The sequence below is a fragment of the Alligator mississippiensis genome, chromosome 3 (assembly GCF_030867095.1).
Source record: "Alligator mississippiensis isolate rAllMis1 chromosome 3, rAllMis1, whole genome shotgun sequence".
In the NCBI taxonomy this organism is placed as follows: Eukaryota; Metazoa; Chordata; order Crocodylia; family Alligatoridae; genus Alligator; species Alligator mississippiensis.
The window spans coordinates 15,011,314-15,032,017 of record NC_081826.1 but is presented as its reverse complement, the minus strand read 5'-3'; the positions used below and the strand labels follow the sequence as shown (position 1 = coordinate 15,032,017).

The 20,704-nt window shown below is 47.2% G+C and overlaps 1 protein-coding gene across 3 annotated transcripts in view; it reads left to right on the top strand.

Annotated features, from left to right (window-relative positions):
• The window catches only part of EFR3A (EFR3 homolog A), a 145,510-nt gene that overhangs the window by 42,205 nt on the left and 82,601 nt on the right, over nt 1-20,704 (top strand). For all 3 annotated transcript variants that reach the window (XM_006258860.4, XM_019481773.2, XM_059723742.1), the window contains 3 exons: nt 3,136-3,212; nt 11,576-11,703; nt 15,408-15,558. In XM_006258860.4, coding sequence (XP_006258922.2) covers nt 3,136-3,212; nt 11,576-11,703; nt 15,408-15,558 — 356 coding nt within the window. The remainder of the gene's footprint in view (nt 1-3,135; nt 3,213-11,575; nt 11,704-15,407; nt 15,559-20,704) is intronic.

Here is a 20,704-nt window from a genome sequence, read left to right as displayed (position 1 = left end):
TTTGCTAAATCTGTTCTAAGAATTACTCAGTGGTAATTTGGTGCAAATAATATATTAAATTACTGTTTTCTACTCCATTGTAGATAATGAAACATAGAAGAAGTGGCAAAACTATTTCAAAATAGTGGGAAGCCAAAAATAAGTCATTTTTGTCTAGATAAGGAGCTGTGAGCCTGAAAAATTCCAGAAGAAGAAAATCATAGAGACCATGTATAGCTGTTCTGTTCTTGATGGATTTCATGTCTCTTACTTGAGAGATTTCTATAATATCCCTGATCTAGCCAGCTGTTGCAAATTCAGGCAGCTGCTGCTGGTTTTTTAGCCCATGTGAAGTATTGCAAAATGTACTGTATAAAATATTTTTCAAAAATAATTTGAAGATGCACTTAAACTCCTAACTTCTGTTATGTAAATTTAAAGAGACTTTTAGGTTTGGTTAAAAGTTGGAAGTGGGGGAGATGATCAATTTGCTCAACATTTTGTAGCTGCCACTATTGAAAACCATGTGTGATGTAATGTAATGTAGTCCGTCTCTTCCTCCTGGCTCTTAGTAATGGTTGTAGTCATGTGTTCATCTCAGTATGATGGTCTTCAAATCATTTGCCGCGTTTGTTTTCAACATTATTTAGGAATGAATCAAAAGATTTATTGAGGAGAGAGTGAAGGACCATGCCCTTTCTTAAAAAAAAAAAAAAAAAGTTGTAAATTTAACAGTCATTTGCTAGTTGTATAATGTAATTGTCTGAATTAGTTTATTCAGTCTAAATATGAATTAAATGGTTTGAATATGAGTATAACTGAAATAGGACTTGCATGATAAATTCTGTACTAGAAAGGAGAGCAAAGAGTGGCAGTATCTAGCAGGGGTGGATCCAGAGGCACAATTGCACTGTGCACTGGCACAATTGTGCCCCTCCACACTTTCAGACCATGTCATAGAAGCAACAGTTGTTGACTTTGTCCCTGAATGGAGTAAGAATACCACCCCCATGCTCAGCAGTATGTTCCCTCTTCCCTCCCATTTGCCGCCCCCACTGCCTTCAGCTGCCCTGAGTGGAGGGGGGAGCTCCAGCCAGGCTGTGTAGGGAGCTAGACTCAGCTGGGGAGAGCAACTGCAGTAGATGGATTTTTTTCTCCCTGCCTTCATTTTTTTCTTTTTTATTCCTTCCACCAGGTTGTTCCTTGCCAGTTTAGGAGCAAGCGCAGGGGGGGGAACCTGCTGCCGCTGCCACTGTCACTGTCGCCAGCTGAGCGAGACTGTTCCTGGCTGGAGCAGGACAGGAGCAGCTATGGATCCCTCCCCTCACCCAGGGCAGCTAGGGGCACCAGCAGTGGCGGATGGAGAAGGGGATCAAATGGGAGGGGACAAGCCACTGAGCATTGAGGAGAAGGGAAGGGAAGGCAAGAACTAGGAGAGGAGTTTCTTACCTGATTCAGGGAGTTATAAAAAGTGTCCCTGGCTATTGCTCCTGTGGCATGGTCTGTCTTGTCCTGGTGGGAGGGGGAGAGGAAGAAGCTGGGAGTGGGAGTTCAACTACTCCTGCAGTGCCAGTCGCTGCTCATGGTATCTTGTGACCTAGTTCAAAAAGTGAACTAAGAATATAGTGATCAAACTTCTTGCCTAATTAAGCTATGACAGCTCCCTTCATCAGTAGCAAACACAAGAGGAGAGAATTCCTGACTAGCCACTGAGTTAGAAACCAGGGGATGGTTTGTGCACAACTCCCAGACACTGGCTGGACATGACAGACTTTTCAGCTGCATAAAGATGTTAATCTGAAGTAAAATCATACAACTGCAGACATGTACTTTTCTTTTGTATGTGCCTACCCACTTTCAGCATGCTGCCAATAATGCCTCTAGTAAATAACAGAATGATAGAAAATGAGGGTTGGAAGGGACCTCAGGATATCATCTAGTCCAACCCCCTGCTCAAAGCAGGACCAGCCCCACCTAGATCATCCCAGCCAATGTTTTGTCAAACTGGGCCTTAAAAACCTCCAAGGATGAAGTTTCCACCACCTCTTTAGATAACCTATTCCAGTGCTTTACTACCCTCCTAGTGAGAGAGTTTTTCTTGATCTCTAACCTAAAGTTCCCTTGCTGCAACTTGAGACCATTGCTCCTTGTACTGCCACCACTGAGAACAGTCCAGCTCCATCCTCTAACCTAGACATCAGGATCGTATGAAGGAAAACCTTAGTTCTGTTCTCCAGTTTGGAATGGATAGTTCCCTTTTAGTAGCCTTCACCTTAGGATTTTTTTTTTTTTGTATATTTGAGGTAGGTTTCAGGAAAAATGCTTGCTTGTTGGATATCTGATCACTTGCAAAATAGTCACTATACTCTTCCTCTGCTGTATTCATTTGACTGAAATTTGAGAGTTTGTAGACTTTGTGGCTACTTGGTAAGAGTACCAGGTGTTCCTCTCAATTGCTCCTTTACTGTAAAGCACATCAGGGACCTAACTGAGTTATCTTTTCTTTTTTCCTGTCAGTGACTTGTTAAGCAAATCGTGATACAGAGAGCGAGTCATGTTTGTTTGTTTGTTTTAAACATAAGGCTCAACTGTACAGTAAATAATTAATTGATTTAATGAGACTGGCGTTAGTTGTGACAACTGTGTAGTATTCAGATGCTTATTAGAAAATATTTACTAACTACATTCAATTTAAGTTAAAATATTATATTGAACAGAAATGTTAACATTCGCTAAAATACGTTTTCAGACCAACAAAGAGGACAGTTATCCGTTCTGTATTTCTGGACATATGACTGTTTATTATAGAAGTCCCATATTTCTTCACTGTGGATTTCCTGCCCCTCTTATTGGGTAGATCGTGGTAGCCTGGTGCAATTTTTGCTGCCTCTGGAGACAGTTTGATTATCATTGTGGGACATTGCCACAGCCATACTCCACCCCCCACATTTATTTTCAGTAAGGACAGGTATACAGTAATTGTGCTTTTGTAAATCCTTTTCTAAATCCTTTTTTTTTTTAATTTTTAAAGAACTCTTTGAAGAAAAGAAAGAAAAGTAAAAAAACAAAAAAACCTCCCAACAACAAAAATCAACACTCCCCCTCCCCCACCCCCATCCATTCTCTTATTAACTTGTTTGGCAAATGTTTCTACAGGAGTATGCTGTTGCTGTGCTGCTTTGCGCCCTCGTTACAAACGGCTGGTGGATAACATATTTCCAGAAGACCCCAAAGTAAGCAGTAATTTAATTGAGCTTTAACATCTGGCAGGGATTTGAATCTTGTTTTGGAATTTTTTTTTAAAAAACAGTGCAGTTTTTTGACTTGGCAAACTTTGGTGCTCTAAATGGGGGGAAAAAAGGTTCTCCAAAGAGATTTTCATCTTTCATCTGTCACAGTATTCTTCATTAAGTGCATTTTCATATCATTTAGGGTTACAGGTTATTTAATATTAGGCCAGGGGTTTGTTTGGTTATAACTCCATAGGTTTGGCCATAACTCCATAGGTTTACCCATATTTCCTTTTTAACTCCATACATTTTTCCTAGTTAAAGTATCTGAATATTCTGTTTAATAAGAGCATATTTTGATCTTCACCTTCTATGTTTTTAGTCGTTGCCCATGATGATCGGGGTGGGCAAGATGTGGCCCACCAGGCCATTCTATCTGACTGCAGGGCACCTAAAAACTTTGGAAAATTAATATTTATCTGCTCCTGGCTGCCTCTCAAAGATAACAGGAGCCTGCGGCAGTAGGACCCAGGAGCAAGGCTGGACTGGCCCGGTCCCGCCCCACCGCACCTCACCTCCAGCCCCGTCCTACTCCCGCTTCCTCCACCTGTAGCCATTTTCACTACTTCCCTGCATGCCAGCCGGCCACTGCAGCACCACATGGCCCCCGTCCGTATCACTGGAGCATGGAGCCAGGAGTGGGAGAGCAGGAGGGGGCGTGTCTGTGTCCGTTTGTCCGTCCATGCAGTGAGGGAGGGCATGAAAGGGAGACAGAGAGGGTGAGTGTGTGTGTGGTGAGGGAGGCACTGTGTGTGTGTGTGGGGGGGTGAGGGAGGCACTGTGTGTGTGTGGGGGGGTGAGGGAGGCACTGTGTGTGTGTGTGGGGGGGGTGAGGGAGGCACTGTGTGTGTGTGGGGGGGTGAGGGAGGCACTGTCTGTGTGTGTGTGTGTGTGTGTGTGTGTGTGTGTGTGGGGTGAGGGAGGCACTGCGTGTGTGTGTGTGTGTGGGGTGAGGGAGGCACTGCGTGTGTGTGTGTTTGGGGGGGTGAGGGAGGCACTGTGTGTGTGTGTGTGTGGGGGGGGTGAGGGAGGCACTGTGTGTGTGGGGGGGGTGAGGGAGGCACTGTGTGTGTGGGGGGGTGAGGGAGGCACTGTGTGTGTGGGGGGGGTGAGGGAGGCACTGTGTGTGTGTGTGTGTGGGGTGAGGGAGGCACTGCGTGTGTGTGTGTGTGTGGGGGGTGAGGGAGGCACTGTGTGTGTGGGGGGGTGAGGGAGGCACTGTGTGTGTGGGGGGGGGTGAGGGAGGCACTGTGTGTGTGTGGGGGGGGTGAGGGAGGCACTGTGTGTGTGTGGGGGGTGAGGGAGGCACTGTGTGTGTGTGGGGGGGTGAGGGAGGCACTGTGTGTGTGTGGGGGGGGTGAGGGAGGCACTGTGTGTGTGTGTGTGGGGTGAGGGAGGCACTGCGTGTGTGTGTGTGTGTGTGGGGGGTGAGGGAGGCACTGTGTGTGTGTGGGGGGGGTGAGGGAGGCACTGTGTGTGTGTGGGGGGGTGAGGGAGGCACTGTGTGTGGGGGGGTGAGGGAGGCACTGTGTGTGGGGGGGTGAGGGAGGCACTGTGTGTGTGTGTGGTGAGGGAGGCACTGTGTGTGTGTGTGTGGGGGGTGAGGGAGGCACTGTGTGTGTGTGGGGGGGGTGAGGGAGGCACTGTGTGTGTGTGGGGGGGGTGAGGGAGGCACTGTGTGTGTGTGGGGGGGTGAGGGAGGCACTGTGTGTGTGTGGGGGGGGTGAGGGAGGCACTGTGTATGTGTGTGGGGCGGGGTGAGGGAGGCACTGTGTGTGTGTGTGGGGGGGTGAGGGAGGCACTGTGTGTGTGTGTGGGGGGGTGAGGGAGGCACTGTGTATGTGTGTGGGGCGGGGTGAGGGAGGCACTGTGTGTGTGTGTGGGGGGTGAGGGAGGCACTGCATGTGTGTGTGTGGGGGGGTGAGGGAGGCACTGCGTGTGTGTGTGTGGGGGGGTGAGGGAGGCACTGCGTGGGTGTGTGTGGGGGGTGAGGGAGGCACTGCGTGGGTGTGTGTGGGGGTGAGGGAGGTACTGCGTGTGTGTGTGTGGGGTGAGGGAGGCACTGCGTGTGTGTGTGTGGGGGGTGAGGGAGGCACTGCATGTGTGTGTGTGTGGGGGGGTGAGGGAGGCACTGCGTGTGTGTGTGTGGGGGGGTGAGGGAGGCACTGCGTGGGTGTGTGTGGGGGGTGAGGGAGGCACTGCGTGTGTGTGTGTGGGGGTGAGGGAGGCACTGCGTGTGTGTGTGTGGGGTGAGGGAGGCACTGCGTGTGTGTGTGTGGGGTGAGGGAGGCACTGCGTGTGTGTGTGGGGGGGGTGAGGGAGGCACTGCGTGTGTGGGGTGAGGGAGGCACTGTGTGTGTGTGTGGGGGGGTGAGGGAGGCACTGTGTGTGTGGGGGGGGTGAGGGAGGCACTGTGTGTGTGGGGGGGTGAGGGAGGCACTGTGTGTGTGGGGGGGTGAGGGAGGCACTGTGTGTGTGGGGGGGGTGAGGGAGGCACTGCGTGTGTGTGTGTGTGGGGTGAGGGAGGCACTGCGTGTGTGTGTGTGTGTGGGGGGTGAGGGAGGCACTGTGTGTGTGTGGGGGGGTGAGGGAGGCACTGTGTGTGTGTGGGGGGGTGAGGGAGGCACTGTGTGTGTGTTTGGGGGGGTGAGGGAGGCACTGTGTGTGTGTGTTTGGGGGGGTGAGGGAGGCACTGTGTGTGTGTGTTTGGGGGGGTGAGGGAGGCACTGTGTGTGTGTGTGGGGGCGGTGAGGGAGGCACTGTGTGTGTGTGGGGGGGTGAGGGAGGCACTGCGTGTGTGTGTGGTGAGGGAGGCACTGTGTGTGTGTGTGTGGGGTGAGGGAGGCACTGTGTGTGTGTGTGTGTGGTGAGGGAGGCACTGTGTGTGTGTGTGTGGGGGGGGTGAGGGAGGCACTGTGTGTGTGTGGGGGGGTGAGGGAGGCACTGTGTGTGTGTGTGGGGGGGGTGAGGGAGGCACTGTGTGTGTGTGGGGGGGGTGAGGGAGGCACTGTGTGTGTGTGTGGGGGGGGTGAGGGAGGCACTGTGTATGTGTGTGGGGCGGGGTGAGGGAGGCACTGTGTGTGTGGGGGGGGTGAGGGAGGCACTGTGTGTGTGTGGGGTGAGGGAGGCACTGCGTGTGTGTGTGTGGGGGGTGAGGGAGGCACTGCATGTGTGTGTGTGGGGGGGTGAGGGAGGCACTGCGTGTGTGTGTGTGGGGGGGTGAGGGAGGCACTGCGTGGGTGTGTGTGGGGGGTGAGGGAGACACTGCGTGGGTGTGTGTGTGGGGTGAGGGAGGCACTGCGTGTGTGTGTGTGGGGTGAGGGAGGCACTGCGTGTGTGTGTGGGGGGGGTGAGGGAGGCACTGCGTGTGTGTGTGGGGGGGGTGAGGGAGGCACTGCGTGTGTGTGTGGGGGGGGTGAGGGAGGCACTGCGTGTGTGTGTGTGTGTGGGGGGGGTGAGGGAGGCACTGCGTGTGTGTGTGTGTGGGGGGGGTGAGGGAGGCACTGCGTGTGTGTGTGTGTGGGGGGGGTGAGGGAGGCACTGCGTGTGTGTGTGTGGGGGGGGTGAGGGAGACACTGCGTGTGTGTGTGTGTGTGTGGTGAGGGAGGCACTGTGTGTGGCCACTTCTGGTGACAAATGTCGGTGGTTCGTGGGTGGGACTTGTGGTCCCAATATGGTGACCAGGGCGTGGTGCACCTGTCAAGGGGCGGGGCTACCCATGCGGCCCTCCACAGCTTGCTATAACTCAGTAAGTGGCCCTCCGCCCGAAGTAATTGCCATCCTGGTACAGATTGTGTTATCTCTTCCCTTGCGTAGTCTCTGCAGTAGGACAGAATTATAGGAAGTGAAGGTTGGAAGGGACCACACAAGCATCTAATCCAACCTCCTGCTCAAGGCAGAGCTGCCCCCAGCTCAATCATCCCAGCCAGGGCTTTGTCTAACCAGGTCTTAAAAACCCCCACAACCTCTCTGGGTAACCTGTTCCAGTGTTTTACTACCCTCCTCGTGAAAACATTTTTTTTTCCTAATATTGAACCAAAACTTCCTTTACTGCAACTTGAGACCATCGCTCCTTCTTTTCTTATCTGCCATCACTGAGAACAGGGTAGCTCGGGAGTGGGCAAAAACGCAACCCACCGGCTGAATCCAGTCCACCAACTGATTGGATCAGTCCTGCCGGGGGGTGAGTGTATCCAGCCTGCGGTTCTGTGCATAGGGCTGAGGTCCACCTGTGCCCTCCTGGGGCAGCCTGTGCGCGCTCCTGCCCATGCCTGCCAATGGCCCTAGCCCCATCCAGCACGCACTGCTTTCTGGCAGGGCTGTTCCTAGTGCAGCTTCTCCTCCTTCTCCTTCTGTCCCTGCTGCATCACTCTGGGCAGCAGGTTGTGCAGGGAAGCAATGGCAGCCGTGGGGGCAGGTAGCGAGCACAACATACCCAGCCAGATGGGAGGGAAGCTGCCGCTGGGTGGCTCCTGTCCCAGCACACAGGGCTTCAGCTCCAGCTGCTGGCTGACCTCCATCCATTCTGACGGCCCAGTGCATTGAGCAGCCACCTGTGGGCAGCTGAGTGGGCGGAAGGTGGTGGGAGCTGAAGCTGTAACCCCACGTGCTGGGGTAGGAGCTGCCTGGCTTTAGCTTCCCCCTGCCTGGCTGGGTGTGTGGTGCCCAGCATACATCCCCACGGCCACTACCCCTTCCTGTGCTACCTGCTGCCTGGAGTGCCTGAGAAGGATGAGCCACTAGAGGCAGGGGGAGCTGAGCAGTACCTGGATGATTGCAGCCGCACGGGGATCCTGTGTGCACTGGCTGGGGCTGGGGCCGTTGGCGGGTGCAGGCAGGAGCACAGCATGGGTGGGAGTGGGCAGGGCTCGGCCCCATGCAGAGCATTGCTGGGGCAGTCGCAAGCTGGATGCCAGGGGGGCAGACTGCTCCTGTCCCTCACCTCCCAGGTGAGCTCTGCTGCATGTGCAACCTGCTCCCCACCACCCCTGGCTGGCTCCCAGGACCTGGTGCTCAGGCAGTCTCCCCCTGCTCCCCCACATGCACACACTGGCCTGCCCTTCCCCTACACGCACAATATACAAAAGTAAAATTTTATTTGGGGCTATTATGTAATCACCTCTATATACACTACTCATACACAGGGCAAAATAAATCGGGACAAAAAATATTTTTTGAAATAAAATTTAAATACATTATAGTAGATGGTTGATTTTTAGAATATTTAGGCTTTTTATCTATAATTTGGTAAAATTATATCTTCTGAAAGATTTTGTATGTGTGGCCCGCAGCAGCTCGCCAAAGCTTGTTAAATGGCTCATCAGCTGAAATAATTGCCCATCCCTGGTCTAGTTCCATCCTCTTTGTAATTACCGTTCAGGTAATTGAAAGATGCTATTAAATCCCCTCTCAGTCTTCTCTTCTCCAGACTAAATAAGCCCAGCTCCCTCAGCCTTTCTTCAGAAGTCGTGTGCCCCAGCCCCCTCACCATTTTCACTGCCTGACACAGAACTCTCCAATTTTGTCTACATCCTTTCTGTAGTGGGTACTAGTAGTCCTTTCAGCCCATGCTCCTTACAAATACAGCTCCACATAAGTGCTCAATAGCGCTAAATGCTGTATGTTTCAAACCTACTCCGGAGTTTTTGTTAAAGGTTGCTTATAAACTGTGTTGTAATGTGATGTGGCTTATGGTGCACTGGCACAGACTGTGTATGCGTGCATCAAAGGGAACTTCAACAAAAGCACAACTTGCTGCCTCAGTAGCACTGCAAAACTGCAGTTGTTCTCATGGTTTATGATGCATGTAGCATTTCCAAATCACCATAATCTTCCTCCACAGTAATTGAACCTTATCTTGTTCAGCCTACTGAAATATGATATGATCAATGGGAAGTTTAGGCAAAAGTGTGTGTGGGGGAAATCGTACGCAGTCTCTTGGTGACTTTTCTCATTGATGCTGATGGACAGAAAATAAACATTTGAAAATGTTACTTCAGTGAGTAGATGGAATGGAGTTTGTAGTTGAGATGCCAAGGTTTTTAGTCACAGCTGGTCTTTCATTTTGACATCAATAGAAGAGGTTTGCAAAATGCACAAAATTTCTAGGATTCATTAGAAAAAGGGCTATTTCTTTGAATTTGGTGAACACCTATATTCCTGTTTGTTTGCAAGTTGGAAACTCAAGTGAACAAGATACATTGGGCAGATTGTTTTGGAGTCACTATCTTTTGAACCCCTGCTTGGCTTCTAGTCCAAAAATTACCATCTGGTAAGGCTGAATACTTCATATGTCTTATTGTGAACCTCTCAGAGCCCTTTTTTGGAAGGGCAGCAAATGCATCAAATGCATAAATAAATACTTCCTGACAGTTAAAAGTCAATGGTATCAGCTTCTTAAACACCATATATAATACAGGCAAATAGGGAGGGAGTTGCTTTGTACAGAGATCATTCTGTTCTGTCTAATGCATGACATTGAGGAAATAAACTTATTGTGGCTGTACAAAGAATTTTAATTTGAAAAAAAAATTGACACTTACTGCTGACACACATTAAGTTGATTTAATAGTATTTTGAAGAACTTTATTACACATAACTTGTACCTTGTATGGGAAAATACTTCACGTCAAGGATGATCGTGAACCTGTTCTAAGTAGCTGCTTGTTAGAACAGTCGGGGAAATTACAATCAATCTCTTTTTTTTCTTGGAAATATCAGGCTTAATTTTTTATATTGTTAATTCTATTTTAGGCTTTAGAGGTGGGGTGGGGAAAATGCAGCCCACGGGCCACATGCAGCCCACCAGGCACTTTCATTCTGCCCACAGCGCCCACCAACAGATTGTGCCCTGCCCAGCAGTTCCGCCCACAAGGGTACACATGCCCCAGGTATACACATGCTCCAATATACCTTATTGCGCATTACTCCCACCCTTGTGGGCAGAAAGGCCCGGCCCTTCCAGCAGCAGGTTCCAGGCGGGGCTGCTGCTGCAGCTGCCGGGGGCCTGCTCAGCTTCCCCAGTCTCCTGCTGGCTCTGGGCAGCAGGTAGGGAAGTGGCCAGGATACAGCTGATCTGCAGCTGGGCGGAAACACAGAGCATGGAGCATAGAGCTGCGACTGGCCCCAGCATGGAGCCTGTGCCCAGGGAGTGGTGATGGCACTGTAAAGCTCAGGTGGGCAGCATGTGGATATCAGGGAGGATGCGGGGTGTGGAGACCTCCCCATGTTCCCTCATAGCGTGCAGCCCTCGCAGGTAATGGCAGTGGCAGCAGCAGCAGGCTGGGGCATTCGGGGCACTAGTGCCAGCAGGGTCAGCACTGCACATCATGAGCGCAGCCCCCACCAGGCCATCTATCGCATTGCTCCCCACTCTCGCCCGGCAGGGGAGGGAAGTCCCACACACTGAAGCCGTCTGCCTTCCCCTCCCAAGCTGGCTTCAGCATGTAGGGCTTCCCTCCTGTGCCTCATGAGTGCAGGGACAGCCGCGGTAAATGGCCTGACGGGGGCTGCACTTCTTGCCGCGATGTGCAGCTCTGGTCTCTCTAGGCACTAGTGCCCAAAGTGCTTCCTGCTGTGCCATGGGGGGAGTGGAGGGGTCCCAACTCTCCCCCCCCTTCCCCTTGGTCCTCACACCCCACACACCCACACCCAGTCCCCACAACCTCCACTTATACACAACCCCCAACATACCCCATGTCCCCACAGTCCACCATACACGCATGCATCCACAGCCCACCGCATGCACACACCCCACCATAGACACCACACACACACACACACAAAATACAAGACTGAGAATGTATGTTTGAGTTGTTATGCAATCGCCTCTTTGTACAGTATGCAAACACAAATCATGACAAAAATATTTTTTGTAATAAAAGTTAAGTATGTTATAGTAGGTGTTTGACTTTTACAGTATGATCTGGTTTTTTTTCTGGTTCTAAGATGGCAACCCCCTGTCCCAAAAATACTATTTCCAGGGAGCAAGGGGAGAGACTTACGGTGACAAAGGTCAGGGGCTAAGGGGTGGGACAACTAACCCAAGATGACAACCATGGGGTGGAACAACTGTCAAAGGGCGAGACTATCCATGTGGCCCTCACCAAACCTCGTTAAGTGGCCCTCCACCCAAAATAATTGCCTGCTCCTAGTCCAGAGACATTTGTCCCAATTTTATATACTTTCAGGAGCATATTTCTAATTTGTATGGACTGACCATTTGCTCATTTTTTGGAAAAACTGAAGAATGCAAGTTTTTCACTTACTTCTGTGAATTTAAAAAGGAACTGTTTGTCTTATATTAGGATGGCCTTGTTAAAGCTGATATGGAGAAGTTGACCTTCTATGCAGTTTCTGCTCCAGAGAAGCTGGATCGAATAGGTGCTTACCTAGCAGAGAGACTGAGCAGAGATGTCGTTAGACATCGCTTTGGGTAAGAAAATTGGTATAAATATAGATACTGATAGCAACCTGTTTTTGTCATTACTGTACTGGTCTACCCTCTGAGGCATTTAAGTCAGAAACCAAGGTATTGTTCATACTCATGGAAAGTGGATTTGTATAATATTATTGGTTAGCCAGAAGTATTTTAAAGTTTAACCAGGAAATTGTGTGCAGTGTTGGATTTGAAAGGGACCTAATACTAAGTTCAACTCCTAGCCTTGGGAGTTTTGCACAGTATATTTCCCTTCAGTTTGTCCAGCTGTTTGAGCTAGAATTGTAATAAAAGCCAGTGTTTGACTTTATCACATGAATTTCCATATATCTGAATTAAACTCATCACCTTGAAATGGGAATAACACATGAGAACTTGAAAGGTACAGACAAGACAGTAGTATGGAGGGATCAAAAGAGGGTATTAGAAAGGAGGAACATTGAAATGAATGAAAAGAGCTTTGGGTAGGAAGTGATGAAACTGGCAACAGGTGGAATTGGAAGGGAATCCCTGGATGGCAATTTAAGGTGGGAGATAAGGGGGATACAAGTAAAATAACATGAAAGAAAAATGTCTTTATATTTTCACTGAATTCAACAATAATTGGTATACCATCCTATTTGCATTCATAGATTCATAGATGTTGAGGTCGGAAGGGACCTCAATAGATCATTGAGTCTGACCCCCTGCATAGGCAGGAAAGAGTGCTGGGTTCAGATGACCCCAGCTATATGCCTATCTAACCTCCTCTTGAAGACCCCCAGGGTAGGGGAGAGCACCACCTCCCTTGGGAGCCCATTCCAGATTTTGGCCACTCTAACCGTGAAGAAGTTCTTCCTAATGTCTAGTCTAAATCTGCTCTCTGCTAACTTGTGGCCATTATTTCTTGTAACCCCCAGAGGCGCCTTGGTGAGTAAAGCCTCACCAATTCCCTTCTGTGCCCCCGTGATGAACTTATAGGCAGCCACAAGGTCGCCTCTCAACCTTCTGTTGCGGAGGCTGAAGATGTCCAGGTGCCCTAGTCTCTCCTCATAGGGCTTGGCCTGCAAGCCCTTAACCATACGAGTGGCCCTTCTCTGGACCCTCTCCAGGTTATCCACATCCCTCTTGAAGTGCGGTGCCCAAAATTGCACACAGTATTCCAACTGCGGTCTAACCAGTGCCCGATAGAGGGGAAGTATCACCTCCTTGGTTCTGTTCGTCATGCATCTGCTGATGCACGATAAAGTGCCATTGGCTTTCCTGATGACTTCGTCACACTGATGACTCATGTTCATCTTGGAGTCCACTAGGACTCTAAGATCCCTTTCTGCTTCCGTTCCACCAAGCAGGTCATTTCCTAGGCAGTAGGTATGCTGGACAATTTTCCTCCCTAGGTGCAGCACTTTGCATTTCTCCTTGTTGAATTGCATTCTGTTGTTTTCTGCCCACTTGTCCAACCTGTCCAGGTCTGCTTGTAGTTATTCCCTGCCCTCCGTCGTGTCCACTTCTCCCCACAGTTTTGTGTCATCTGCAGAGTTGGACAGAGTACACTTCACCCCCTCGTCCAAGTCACTGATGAAGACATTGAAGAGTATCAGTCCAAGGACCAAGCCCTGCGGGACCCCACTGCCCACACCCTTCCAGGTCGATACCGACCCACCCACTACGACTCTCTGTGTACGACCCTCTAGCCAATTCGCCACCCACCGGACCGTGCAGTCATCCAAGTCACAGCCTCTTAATTTGTTCACCAGTATAGGGTGGGATACCGTATTGAAGGCCTTCCTGAAGTCTAAGTAAACAATGTCTACTCCTACTCCTGCATCCAGGCATTTTGTAACCTGGTCATAAAAAGAGACTAGATTATTCAGGCATGATCTACCTGCTACAAACCCGTGCTGGTTTCCCCTCAGCATAATTTTTCCTGCTGGGCTCTCACAAATGTGAGCTTTGATAATTTTTTCAAAGACTTTGCCAAGGATGGAGGTGAGACTGACTGGCCTATAGTTGCCTCCTTCCTCCCCTTCTTGAAAATGGGAACCACATCGGCCCTTTTCCACTCCTCCAGGACCTGGCTGGTGCGCCATGAGTGTTCAAATATTCCCGCCAGTGGCTGTGCAGTGACGTCTGTGTGGCTGTGCAATGACGACTGTGCCTTCAGTACCCTCAGATGGAGCTCATCCAGGCCTGCTGACTTAAACGCATCAAGCTCTTCCAAGTGCCTCTGCACCATCTCAGGGTCTACGCTTGGTAGTCTGGCGCCCTGCTGCTGCCTCTCTACAACCCCAGTGAGATCCTTGTCTTGCCCCTCGCTTAGGAACACTGAAGCAAAGAACTCGTTGAGGAGTTCAGCCTTGTCCCCCCTGTCCATCACCAATTGCTTCTGCCCATTTAGTAGGGGTCCTATTTCACCCTGGGCATTCCTTTTACTCCCTATATATCTAAAAAACAATTTCTTGTTATCCTTAACTTGGGATGCTATCCTCAGCTCCATGGTAGCTTTGGCCCATCTAACTGCCTCCCTACAAGTGCGAGCAGAGGAGGTATACTCCTCTTTAGTAATCTCTCCCTGTTTCCACTTTTTATATGCCCTCTTTTTGCCCGTAGGCTGCTCTGGATTTCTCTGGTCAGCCAAGGAAGCCTCTTGGCCCCTTTCCCCCTTTTTTCCCTTATCAGGATCGTCTCCCTCTGTGCCCGAAGGATCATTTCCTTAAGGCACAGCCACCCTTCCTGGGCTCCCATCTCTTCAAAACTCCTACTCTGCAGTGCGTCCTTGACTGAACACCTGAGTTCATTGAAATCAGCTTTCCTAAAGTCTAGCACTTTCACCCTACTAGTTACCTTACCCACTTGACGTCTTATGATGAATTCTATTATTTGGTGATCACTGTCCCCCAGATGACCACCGATCTGTAGGTCTCCTACCATGTCATCCCCTGTTGCCAGTACCAGGTCCAGTAAGGCATTCCCCCTAGTGGGACCATGCACCTCCTGCGTCAGGTGGAGGTCCTGTACACAGGATAGGAACCTGCGTGAATGGTGGGACTTTGCTGTCTGCGTCTCCCAGCAGATGTCTGGGTAGTTTAGGTCCCCCATGACTACCGCCTCCCTAGTTTTTATGGTCTCCGAGAGCTGTCTCAGGAGCCCCAAATCTAGTTCTTCCCCTTGGTGTGGGGGTCTGTAGCAGACCCCTACCACCAAATCCCTTTCTCTTTGACCTCCATGTAACCTAACCCACAATCCTTCTACTTTCTTCTCCTCCTCCGATTCCAATTTGATAAGGGTCGATGTATATCGCTCATTGACATAGAGCGCAACCCCTCCCCCTCTCTTCCCTACTCTATCCTTTCTGTACAGCTTATAACCCTCAATGTGTACCGCCCAGTCGTGGGAAGAATCCCACCATGTTTCTGTTAGCCCTACTAAGTCGTAGGTGTTTTCTGCAAGCAGGAGTGCTAGTTCATCCTGCTTGCTCCCCATGCTCCTAGCATTAGTGTATAGGCACTTGAGCCCTGTGACTGGTGCCCTTGTTGCCCCCCGGCTCTGATGCCCAAAGGGCCCCTTATTGCTTACCTGCATTGTGTTCCTATCTTTGCTAAAATGCCTGTCATAAATTTGTCTATTTATGATAAAGGCATTGGCCACAGTAAGAGATGAGCTTCCTTTTGTCTAAACATAACGTGAAGGTGTATGCTTACCATTCATTCATTCATTGTCAGGTATGTTTTAATTGCCATGGAGGCATTGGACCAACTTCTGATGGCTTGCCATTCTCAAAGCATAAAACCATTTGTGGAAAGCTTTCTGCACATGGTGGCCAAGTTGCTGGAGTCGGGGGAACCAAAACTTCAAGTTCTTGGAACCAATTCTGTGAGTAAACCCATTTTACATTCAGATGTCAATCTTGGTTTGAAGAAAATGGCTATATACAAGTACCTTTATGTTTAATATTAAAAACAAGCACTGTATATGAATAGTCATTCTACTAAAAGTATGATGAATAGTACTAAGTTTTATTAGTAAATTGGAGTTGAATTTTTCACTAGCAACTGCGGTCTAGCATTCTTGGCTTCATTTTATGGAGCCTTTCCTATGTTTCTGGATTCTTGCAGCAATAATAGCTATACTTCCTGCTATTATATAATGCTATCACCTTAAGATAGCTACTATAATTGCATGTTGAGAGAGACTGCCCATAACAACGATTTTGGACAGAATCTAATTAATTAATGGCTGGTTTTCAACTGTATGGGTAAAGTTCCTCCCCCTACCCTCAGTTTCGTGATAGGATTGATATTTAATACATCTGTCAGTGGAATGACGCAAAAGGTGAGCATGGAGGTAGCAGAGCTTGCAAGTGATACAGATTTTAGTCAAGATTTGAGAAGCCTGTGGTCTGTTGAAGCACTTCTGTAAAGCTAAGTGAATTAGCATCATAACACGTGAAATACATTCAAGGCAAAAAAAGTTAGGAAATAATATTCTGAGACGCATTGCTAGGTTTGAAATGAACAGTAATTATTTTGGAAAAATATGGACATGGTTGTGACTGTTTCATTGAAGACCTAGGATCAGGGTACAACAATGCTTTAAAAAGAATGTAACAATGGAATAAAAATAACAGAATTGACAGTGTGGCTGCACATGACATGATATGCAGTTCTGTTACGTTGATACAGATCTACAGAATAAAGAATGCTATATATATTACATAAACTGCACGTGCTTAACCTGTGTCATATAAGGGTAAGGTGGTGTCAAATTGAACTGAAAGGCAACTAATGGAAATAATGAAATGGATTTTTTTTACGCTGCACAGAACCTTTTGTATAGCTGCCACAATGTCATTGATGCATAGCTTAACAGAATTCAAAAAGGAGTATTAAAGTTATTTACCATTATAGATACCTAGGTACACTATCATTTTTCAGAAAGATAGGATATAAACCTGGGCCTTTTTAAAGGGCATATGAGACTTAACAGGCTTGTTTTTTGGATAACTTTGAGAGAAAATTCTTCCATGATGTCTTTTTGGGAAGGCTGGGGAGCAGTTTATGCAACTCTTTTTGAAACGTGTTACTGGCCACTTCAGCAGAGCACTGTATTAGATGAACTGTGGTCTTATGTATTTGGTAAGTTAGTTTTGTCTCCACGTTGCAACTGAAATGGCTACAGCAGTGGTGGGCAAGCTTTTTGGCAGGCATGCCACACATTAGTTTGCAACCCTCCCAAGCGCCACTTTGATTTCCTTCCCCTGTCCAATCTGCTGCTCTGCTTTCTGCTCCCAGCTCTGTGCCCCCTGGCTGATCTGCTTATTGCTTCCTTTCCTGTGTTGCAGGCTTCCTCCCTGATCTGCCACATGCCACACAAAAGCTGCCCATGCCACTTGTGGCATTTGTGCCATAGGTTGGATACCCCTGGGCAACTCGTATCTGTTGGTCATATTGCTGGTTTTAATAGTGGGAAATACTTGAAATCGTTTGTTTATTCAAGGGTTGTACTCCACAAAGCACAGTTTTATTCAGCTAAATCCACATTGCAAGTTGTAGTTTTGATTTTAAGCCGAATAATCAATTCCTGAAGAAAAGGATTTATAAAGGAGACGCTGCCAGAATCCTTGCGTGCATCAAGCTGCGTTTACAACAAAACTGGATTCTTAAATAATTGTACTGTAGCACTTTGATTTCAGTCTCTTTCAGGCTTTGATCTGCATCCTGGTTTGTTCAAAGACCAGCAGGGTAGTGGTTTTTTACTGGGCTGAACTGTTTAGCCTCCAGATAATGTCTAATTTATGGTAGTGTCAGGCTGATGCCAGTTTCACATTTGCATAATCCTTCCTTCAGTTTGTGGAAGAATGAGTTGAACTGATTTAACAAAACCAATTTACAAGGAAAGTTTTATGTTTAAGTTTCAAACAGTTTCAACAACAGAGGTCAATTTTGGTCAGTGCTTGGGCTCAGGTGTAAACAGTGGCTTTAGAGAAACAGATAGTGGAAACTTAAAGCCAGTTTGTTGCCTGCAGTTGAAATCCCTTCTCTGGTTAGAGTCCCAATAGCGAGTGGCATATGGCTGACCTTTGCTGTTTCATGTTGATGGGAGATCCCATTTGAATTGGTAAATAAGTAAATACATACTCTTTTATAATGTAAGAAATTAGGTCATTTGCATGTAATTATTTCATTATTGAAGTACTAACAAGTAATCTGTTCTGCCTTTGGAAGTTAATGAGAACGTAAAAACCCATTGCACTATTGTATCTAACCCTCACAGTTTGTGTAGAGGGGAGTGCAGTTTGCTAACTACTGAATGAGATAGGATTCTTTTTTCAGGCTAACTGCTTATTCTGTTGCAAATTATTTGGTTACTATGGAAACGATTGAAAATTACTGTTTCAACACGTACTTGAACTCAAAGTTTTTAATAGTGGTTAAAGTTAAAGTTTGGACCAGTGTACTTCTGCTCATTAAGGGTGGCTATAGTTACAAAAGCCTTCACCTCTAAACTGTTTTGCAGTCATGCTTTAAGTGCGATGTGCAACGTCTTAAATGGTTTATTTCAGCTTCGTTTTTGCTTGCTAACTTCACGGCCATACTTCAGTGAATGGAAAGAAACCCCACACAGTGGCTGGAAGTGTCATTTTTTTCCAGTGAAGCCAGCTTAGATTAAATTCTTCAGTTTTCAGCCTTATATCTCTGATCCTGCCATCATCAAGGTTCTTCTGACCTCTGTAGCTCAGAGATAGCTCGGGGGCAGAGTATCTCAGACTAAGTTCTCTGCACCACTATATGCAGTCTCTCCCCACCTCCTTTTCGGTTTAAAGACGCACAAAAACAAAGGTCTTGTCTTTATCAAGGTAGCAGTGTCCCCCAGCATCAGTAGGCCCAAGAAACCATGCCCATCTCTAATCTTCAGGCATATTCCAGCTTTGGATGTTGGCCTGTGAGAGGGCTCAAGGGCATGTGATGGGGACAAGTCTGAAGCAGTCTCAATGGCAGACTTCCAGGTCTGGAACATGCCTCTGGGTGGGGGTGGATGGGGCATGCCTACGTCCCCCGGTGCTGAGATCTACACAAGATGAGACCAGGAGGTGACTGTACTAAATGTGACTGCTCTAAAGTGCTGCATCTTTTCTCCAACACTTTTTTTTTTTTTGTTTTTAAAAGCACATTTCTACTTGACAGCTGTTTACCCTTTTTTTTTTTAAAGGGCACTTAACATTTCTCTCTGAAAGAACAAATATTTTGACTACTTTTTCATTTACTTCCTTCATCCTTTGACATCCCTTTGGGTAGTTGTGCAGTTTTATCAGTTTTTACATATCTTTCCCAAAACAATAGGAGCAGGTCTTTTTATTAGTGAAATCATACATCTACAAGACAGTGCCAAATTTAACATGGTATTACAGTTCCTGAAGCTTTTTGTATTTTTTAAATGGAACAGGTTTCAAATTGGTGGCATCTCTAAGTTTCTGACATCTTTTTACTCCTAAGATAAGTAGCCCCTGAAGATGAGTTTGGAAAGTATGTGCTTGATATTGAAGATGTGGGGAAACAACATGAGATTTCTTGGGTGCCAGAAATGTGAAATCTGAATGCTGTTTGGTAGCAGCCTTTCTGTTAGGAGCCTTACTGGAAGTCTAAATTTAGCTCTTAAACTCCTCTTGCAGAATTCCAGCAGCCAAGCAATTCATAAAGAAACCCAAATGGTTTTGCACGTGAATCATAAAATATAGTACTTTGAACTGCAATATTCACATTACTAGCAATCAAAGAGAACTATTACTCTTGGTCTTGCATTATTAGGGTTAATGGTTCCAAATTTTGACAGGGATTTTAGGCATGTTGGCTTAAACTTTTTAAGCACAAGTAAGTTTTCAGTTTTGTTCCTCTGTCAAACTGTTTGAAGTTCAGTCACTAAATTGTTTGTGAAGTGAACAGCTTGGACACTGTGGGGTACAAATTATAAAGAGACAATTGTCACTTTAACTATGGGGTGGGAACTCAGTTTCATTATGCATCTTATTTTAAGTCGATCCAAATGGCCTGGTAATTTGCCAGGTATAATATGAAAATGTCAGCCTTTAGAATATGATGAAAATGATTGAGTTTTGAGTTGCATGTTTTAAAAGAATCAGTCCTCTAAATTGTGAAGTAGAACACAGGTACTCTTTAAACAATTGACTGGAAATACTGTTTTCTGTTATGATACCCCATTTCAAATGGGCAACCCACCTTCCATTCTGACAAGAGGAGTGAAGCCAAGCTGCTCTCGGGGAGGATGATGAGTCTCCCCCTGCTATTAGGAGGCATAAAGAAATGCAGTCAGGAGCAGGTAAATGAAGAGGGTGGCTTGTGGTTTCAGTTATACTAAGAAATGTGAGATGGCTGTCATTTAAGAAGGTACTTGTGGAATTCTCTGAAGCAGAGTATCTTCTTCAGACTCTGCCAAAAGAGAAGCTTTCAAAAGAGTAGTGGAGACCAAAATGACATTTTAAACAGGAAAGGCACCAGACACCCAAAAGCTTGTCCAACAGCTCTACCAACTTTATAGTTGGTCCAATAAAAGATAAAAGAAAAAAGCTTTGACTCTTGGGCGTTCCCTGGAACATCATGGCTACATCCGCATTGCAACCCTACTATCTTAAACACACAAACTTTTCGTCTGTAATCTATTAAGCTAGGCCTAATGGGTTTCAGTTATAGTGTCTGCAGAGTTTACCTTTTTCTGAGCTAATTAAGGAGAAAAAATCTGAAATTTAAATAAATTAAAAACTATATTTCAACAGAAACTTAGTACCAGCAGATTTACCTGCCTATCTTTAGCATTCTTTCAAGGCTTAAAGTCATTTTAGGGAGGAGATGCTGTATTTCTTATACGACAATTTTAATTAATACATTCAATGTAAAACAGTTCATTCCCAGTTGTTGTCTTGTGAAACATTCAACCTTTATATCTTGTTCATCACCAAACTAAGTACAGTGATATTGCAGAAAAGTAATATTTGGTTTATGCCTGG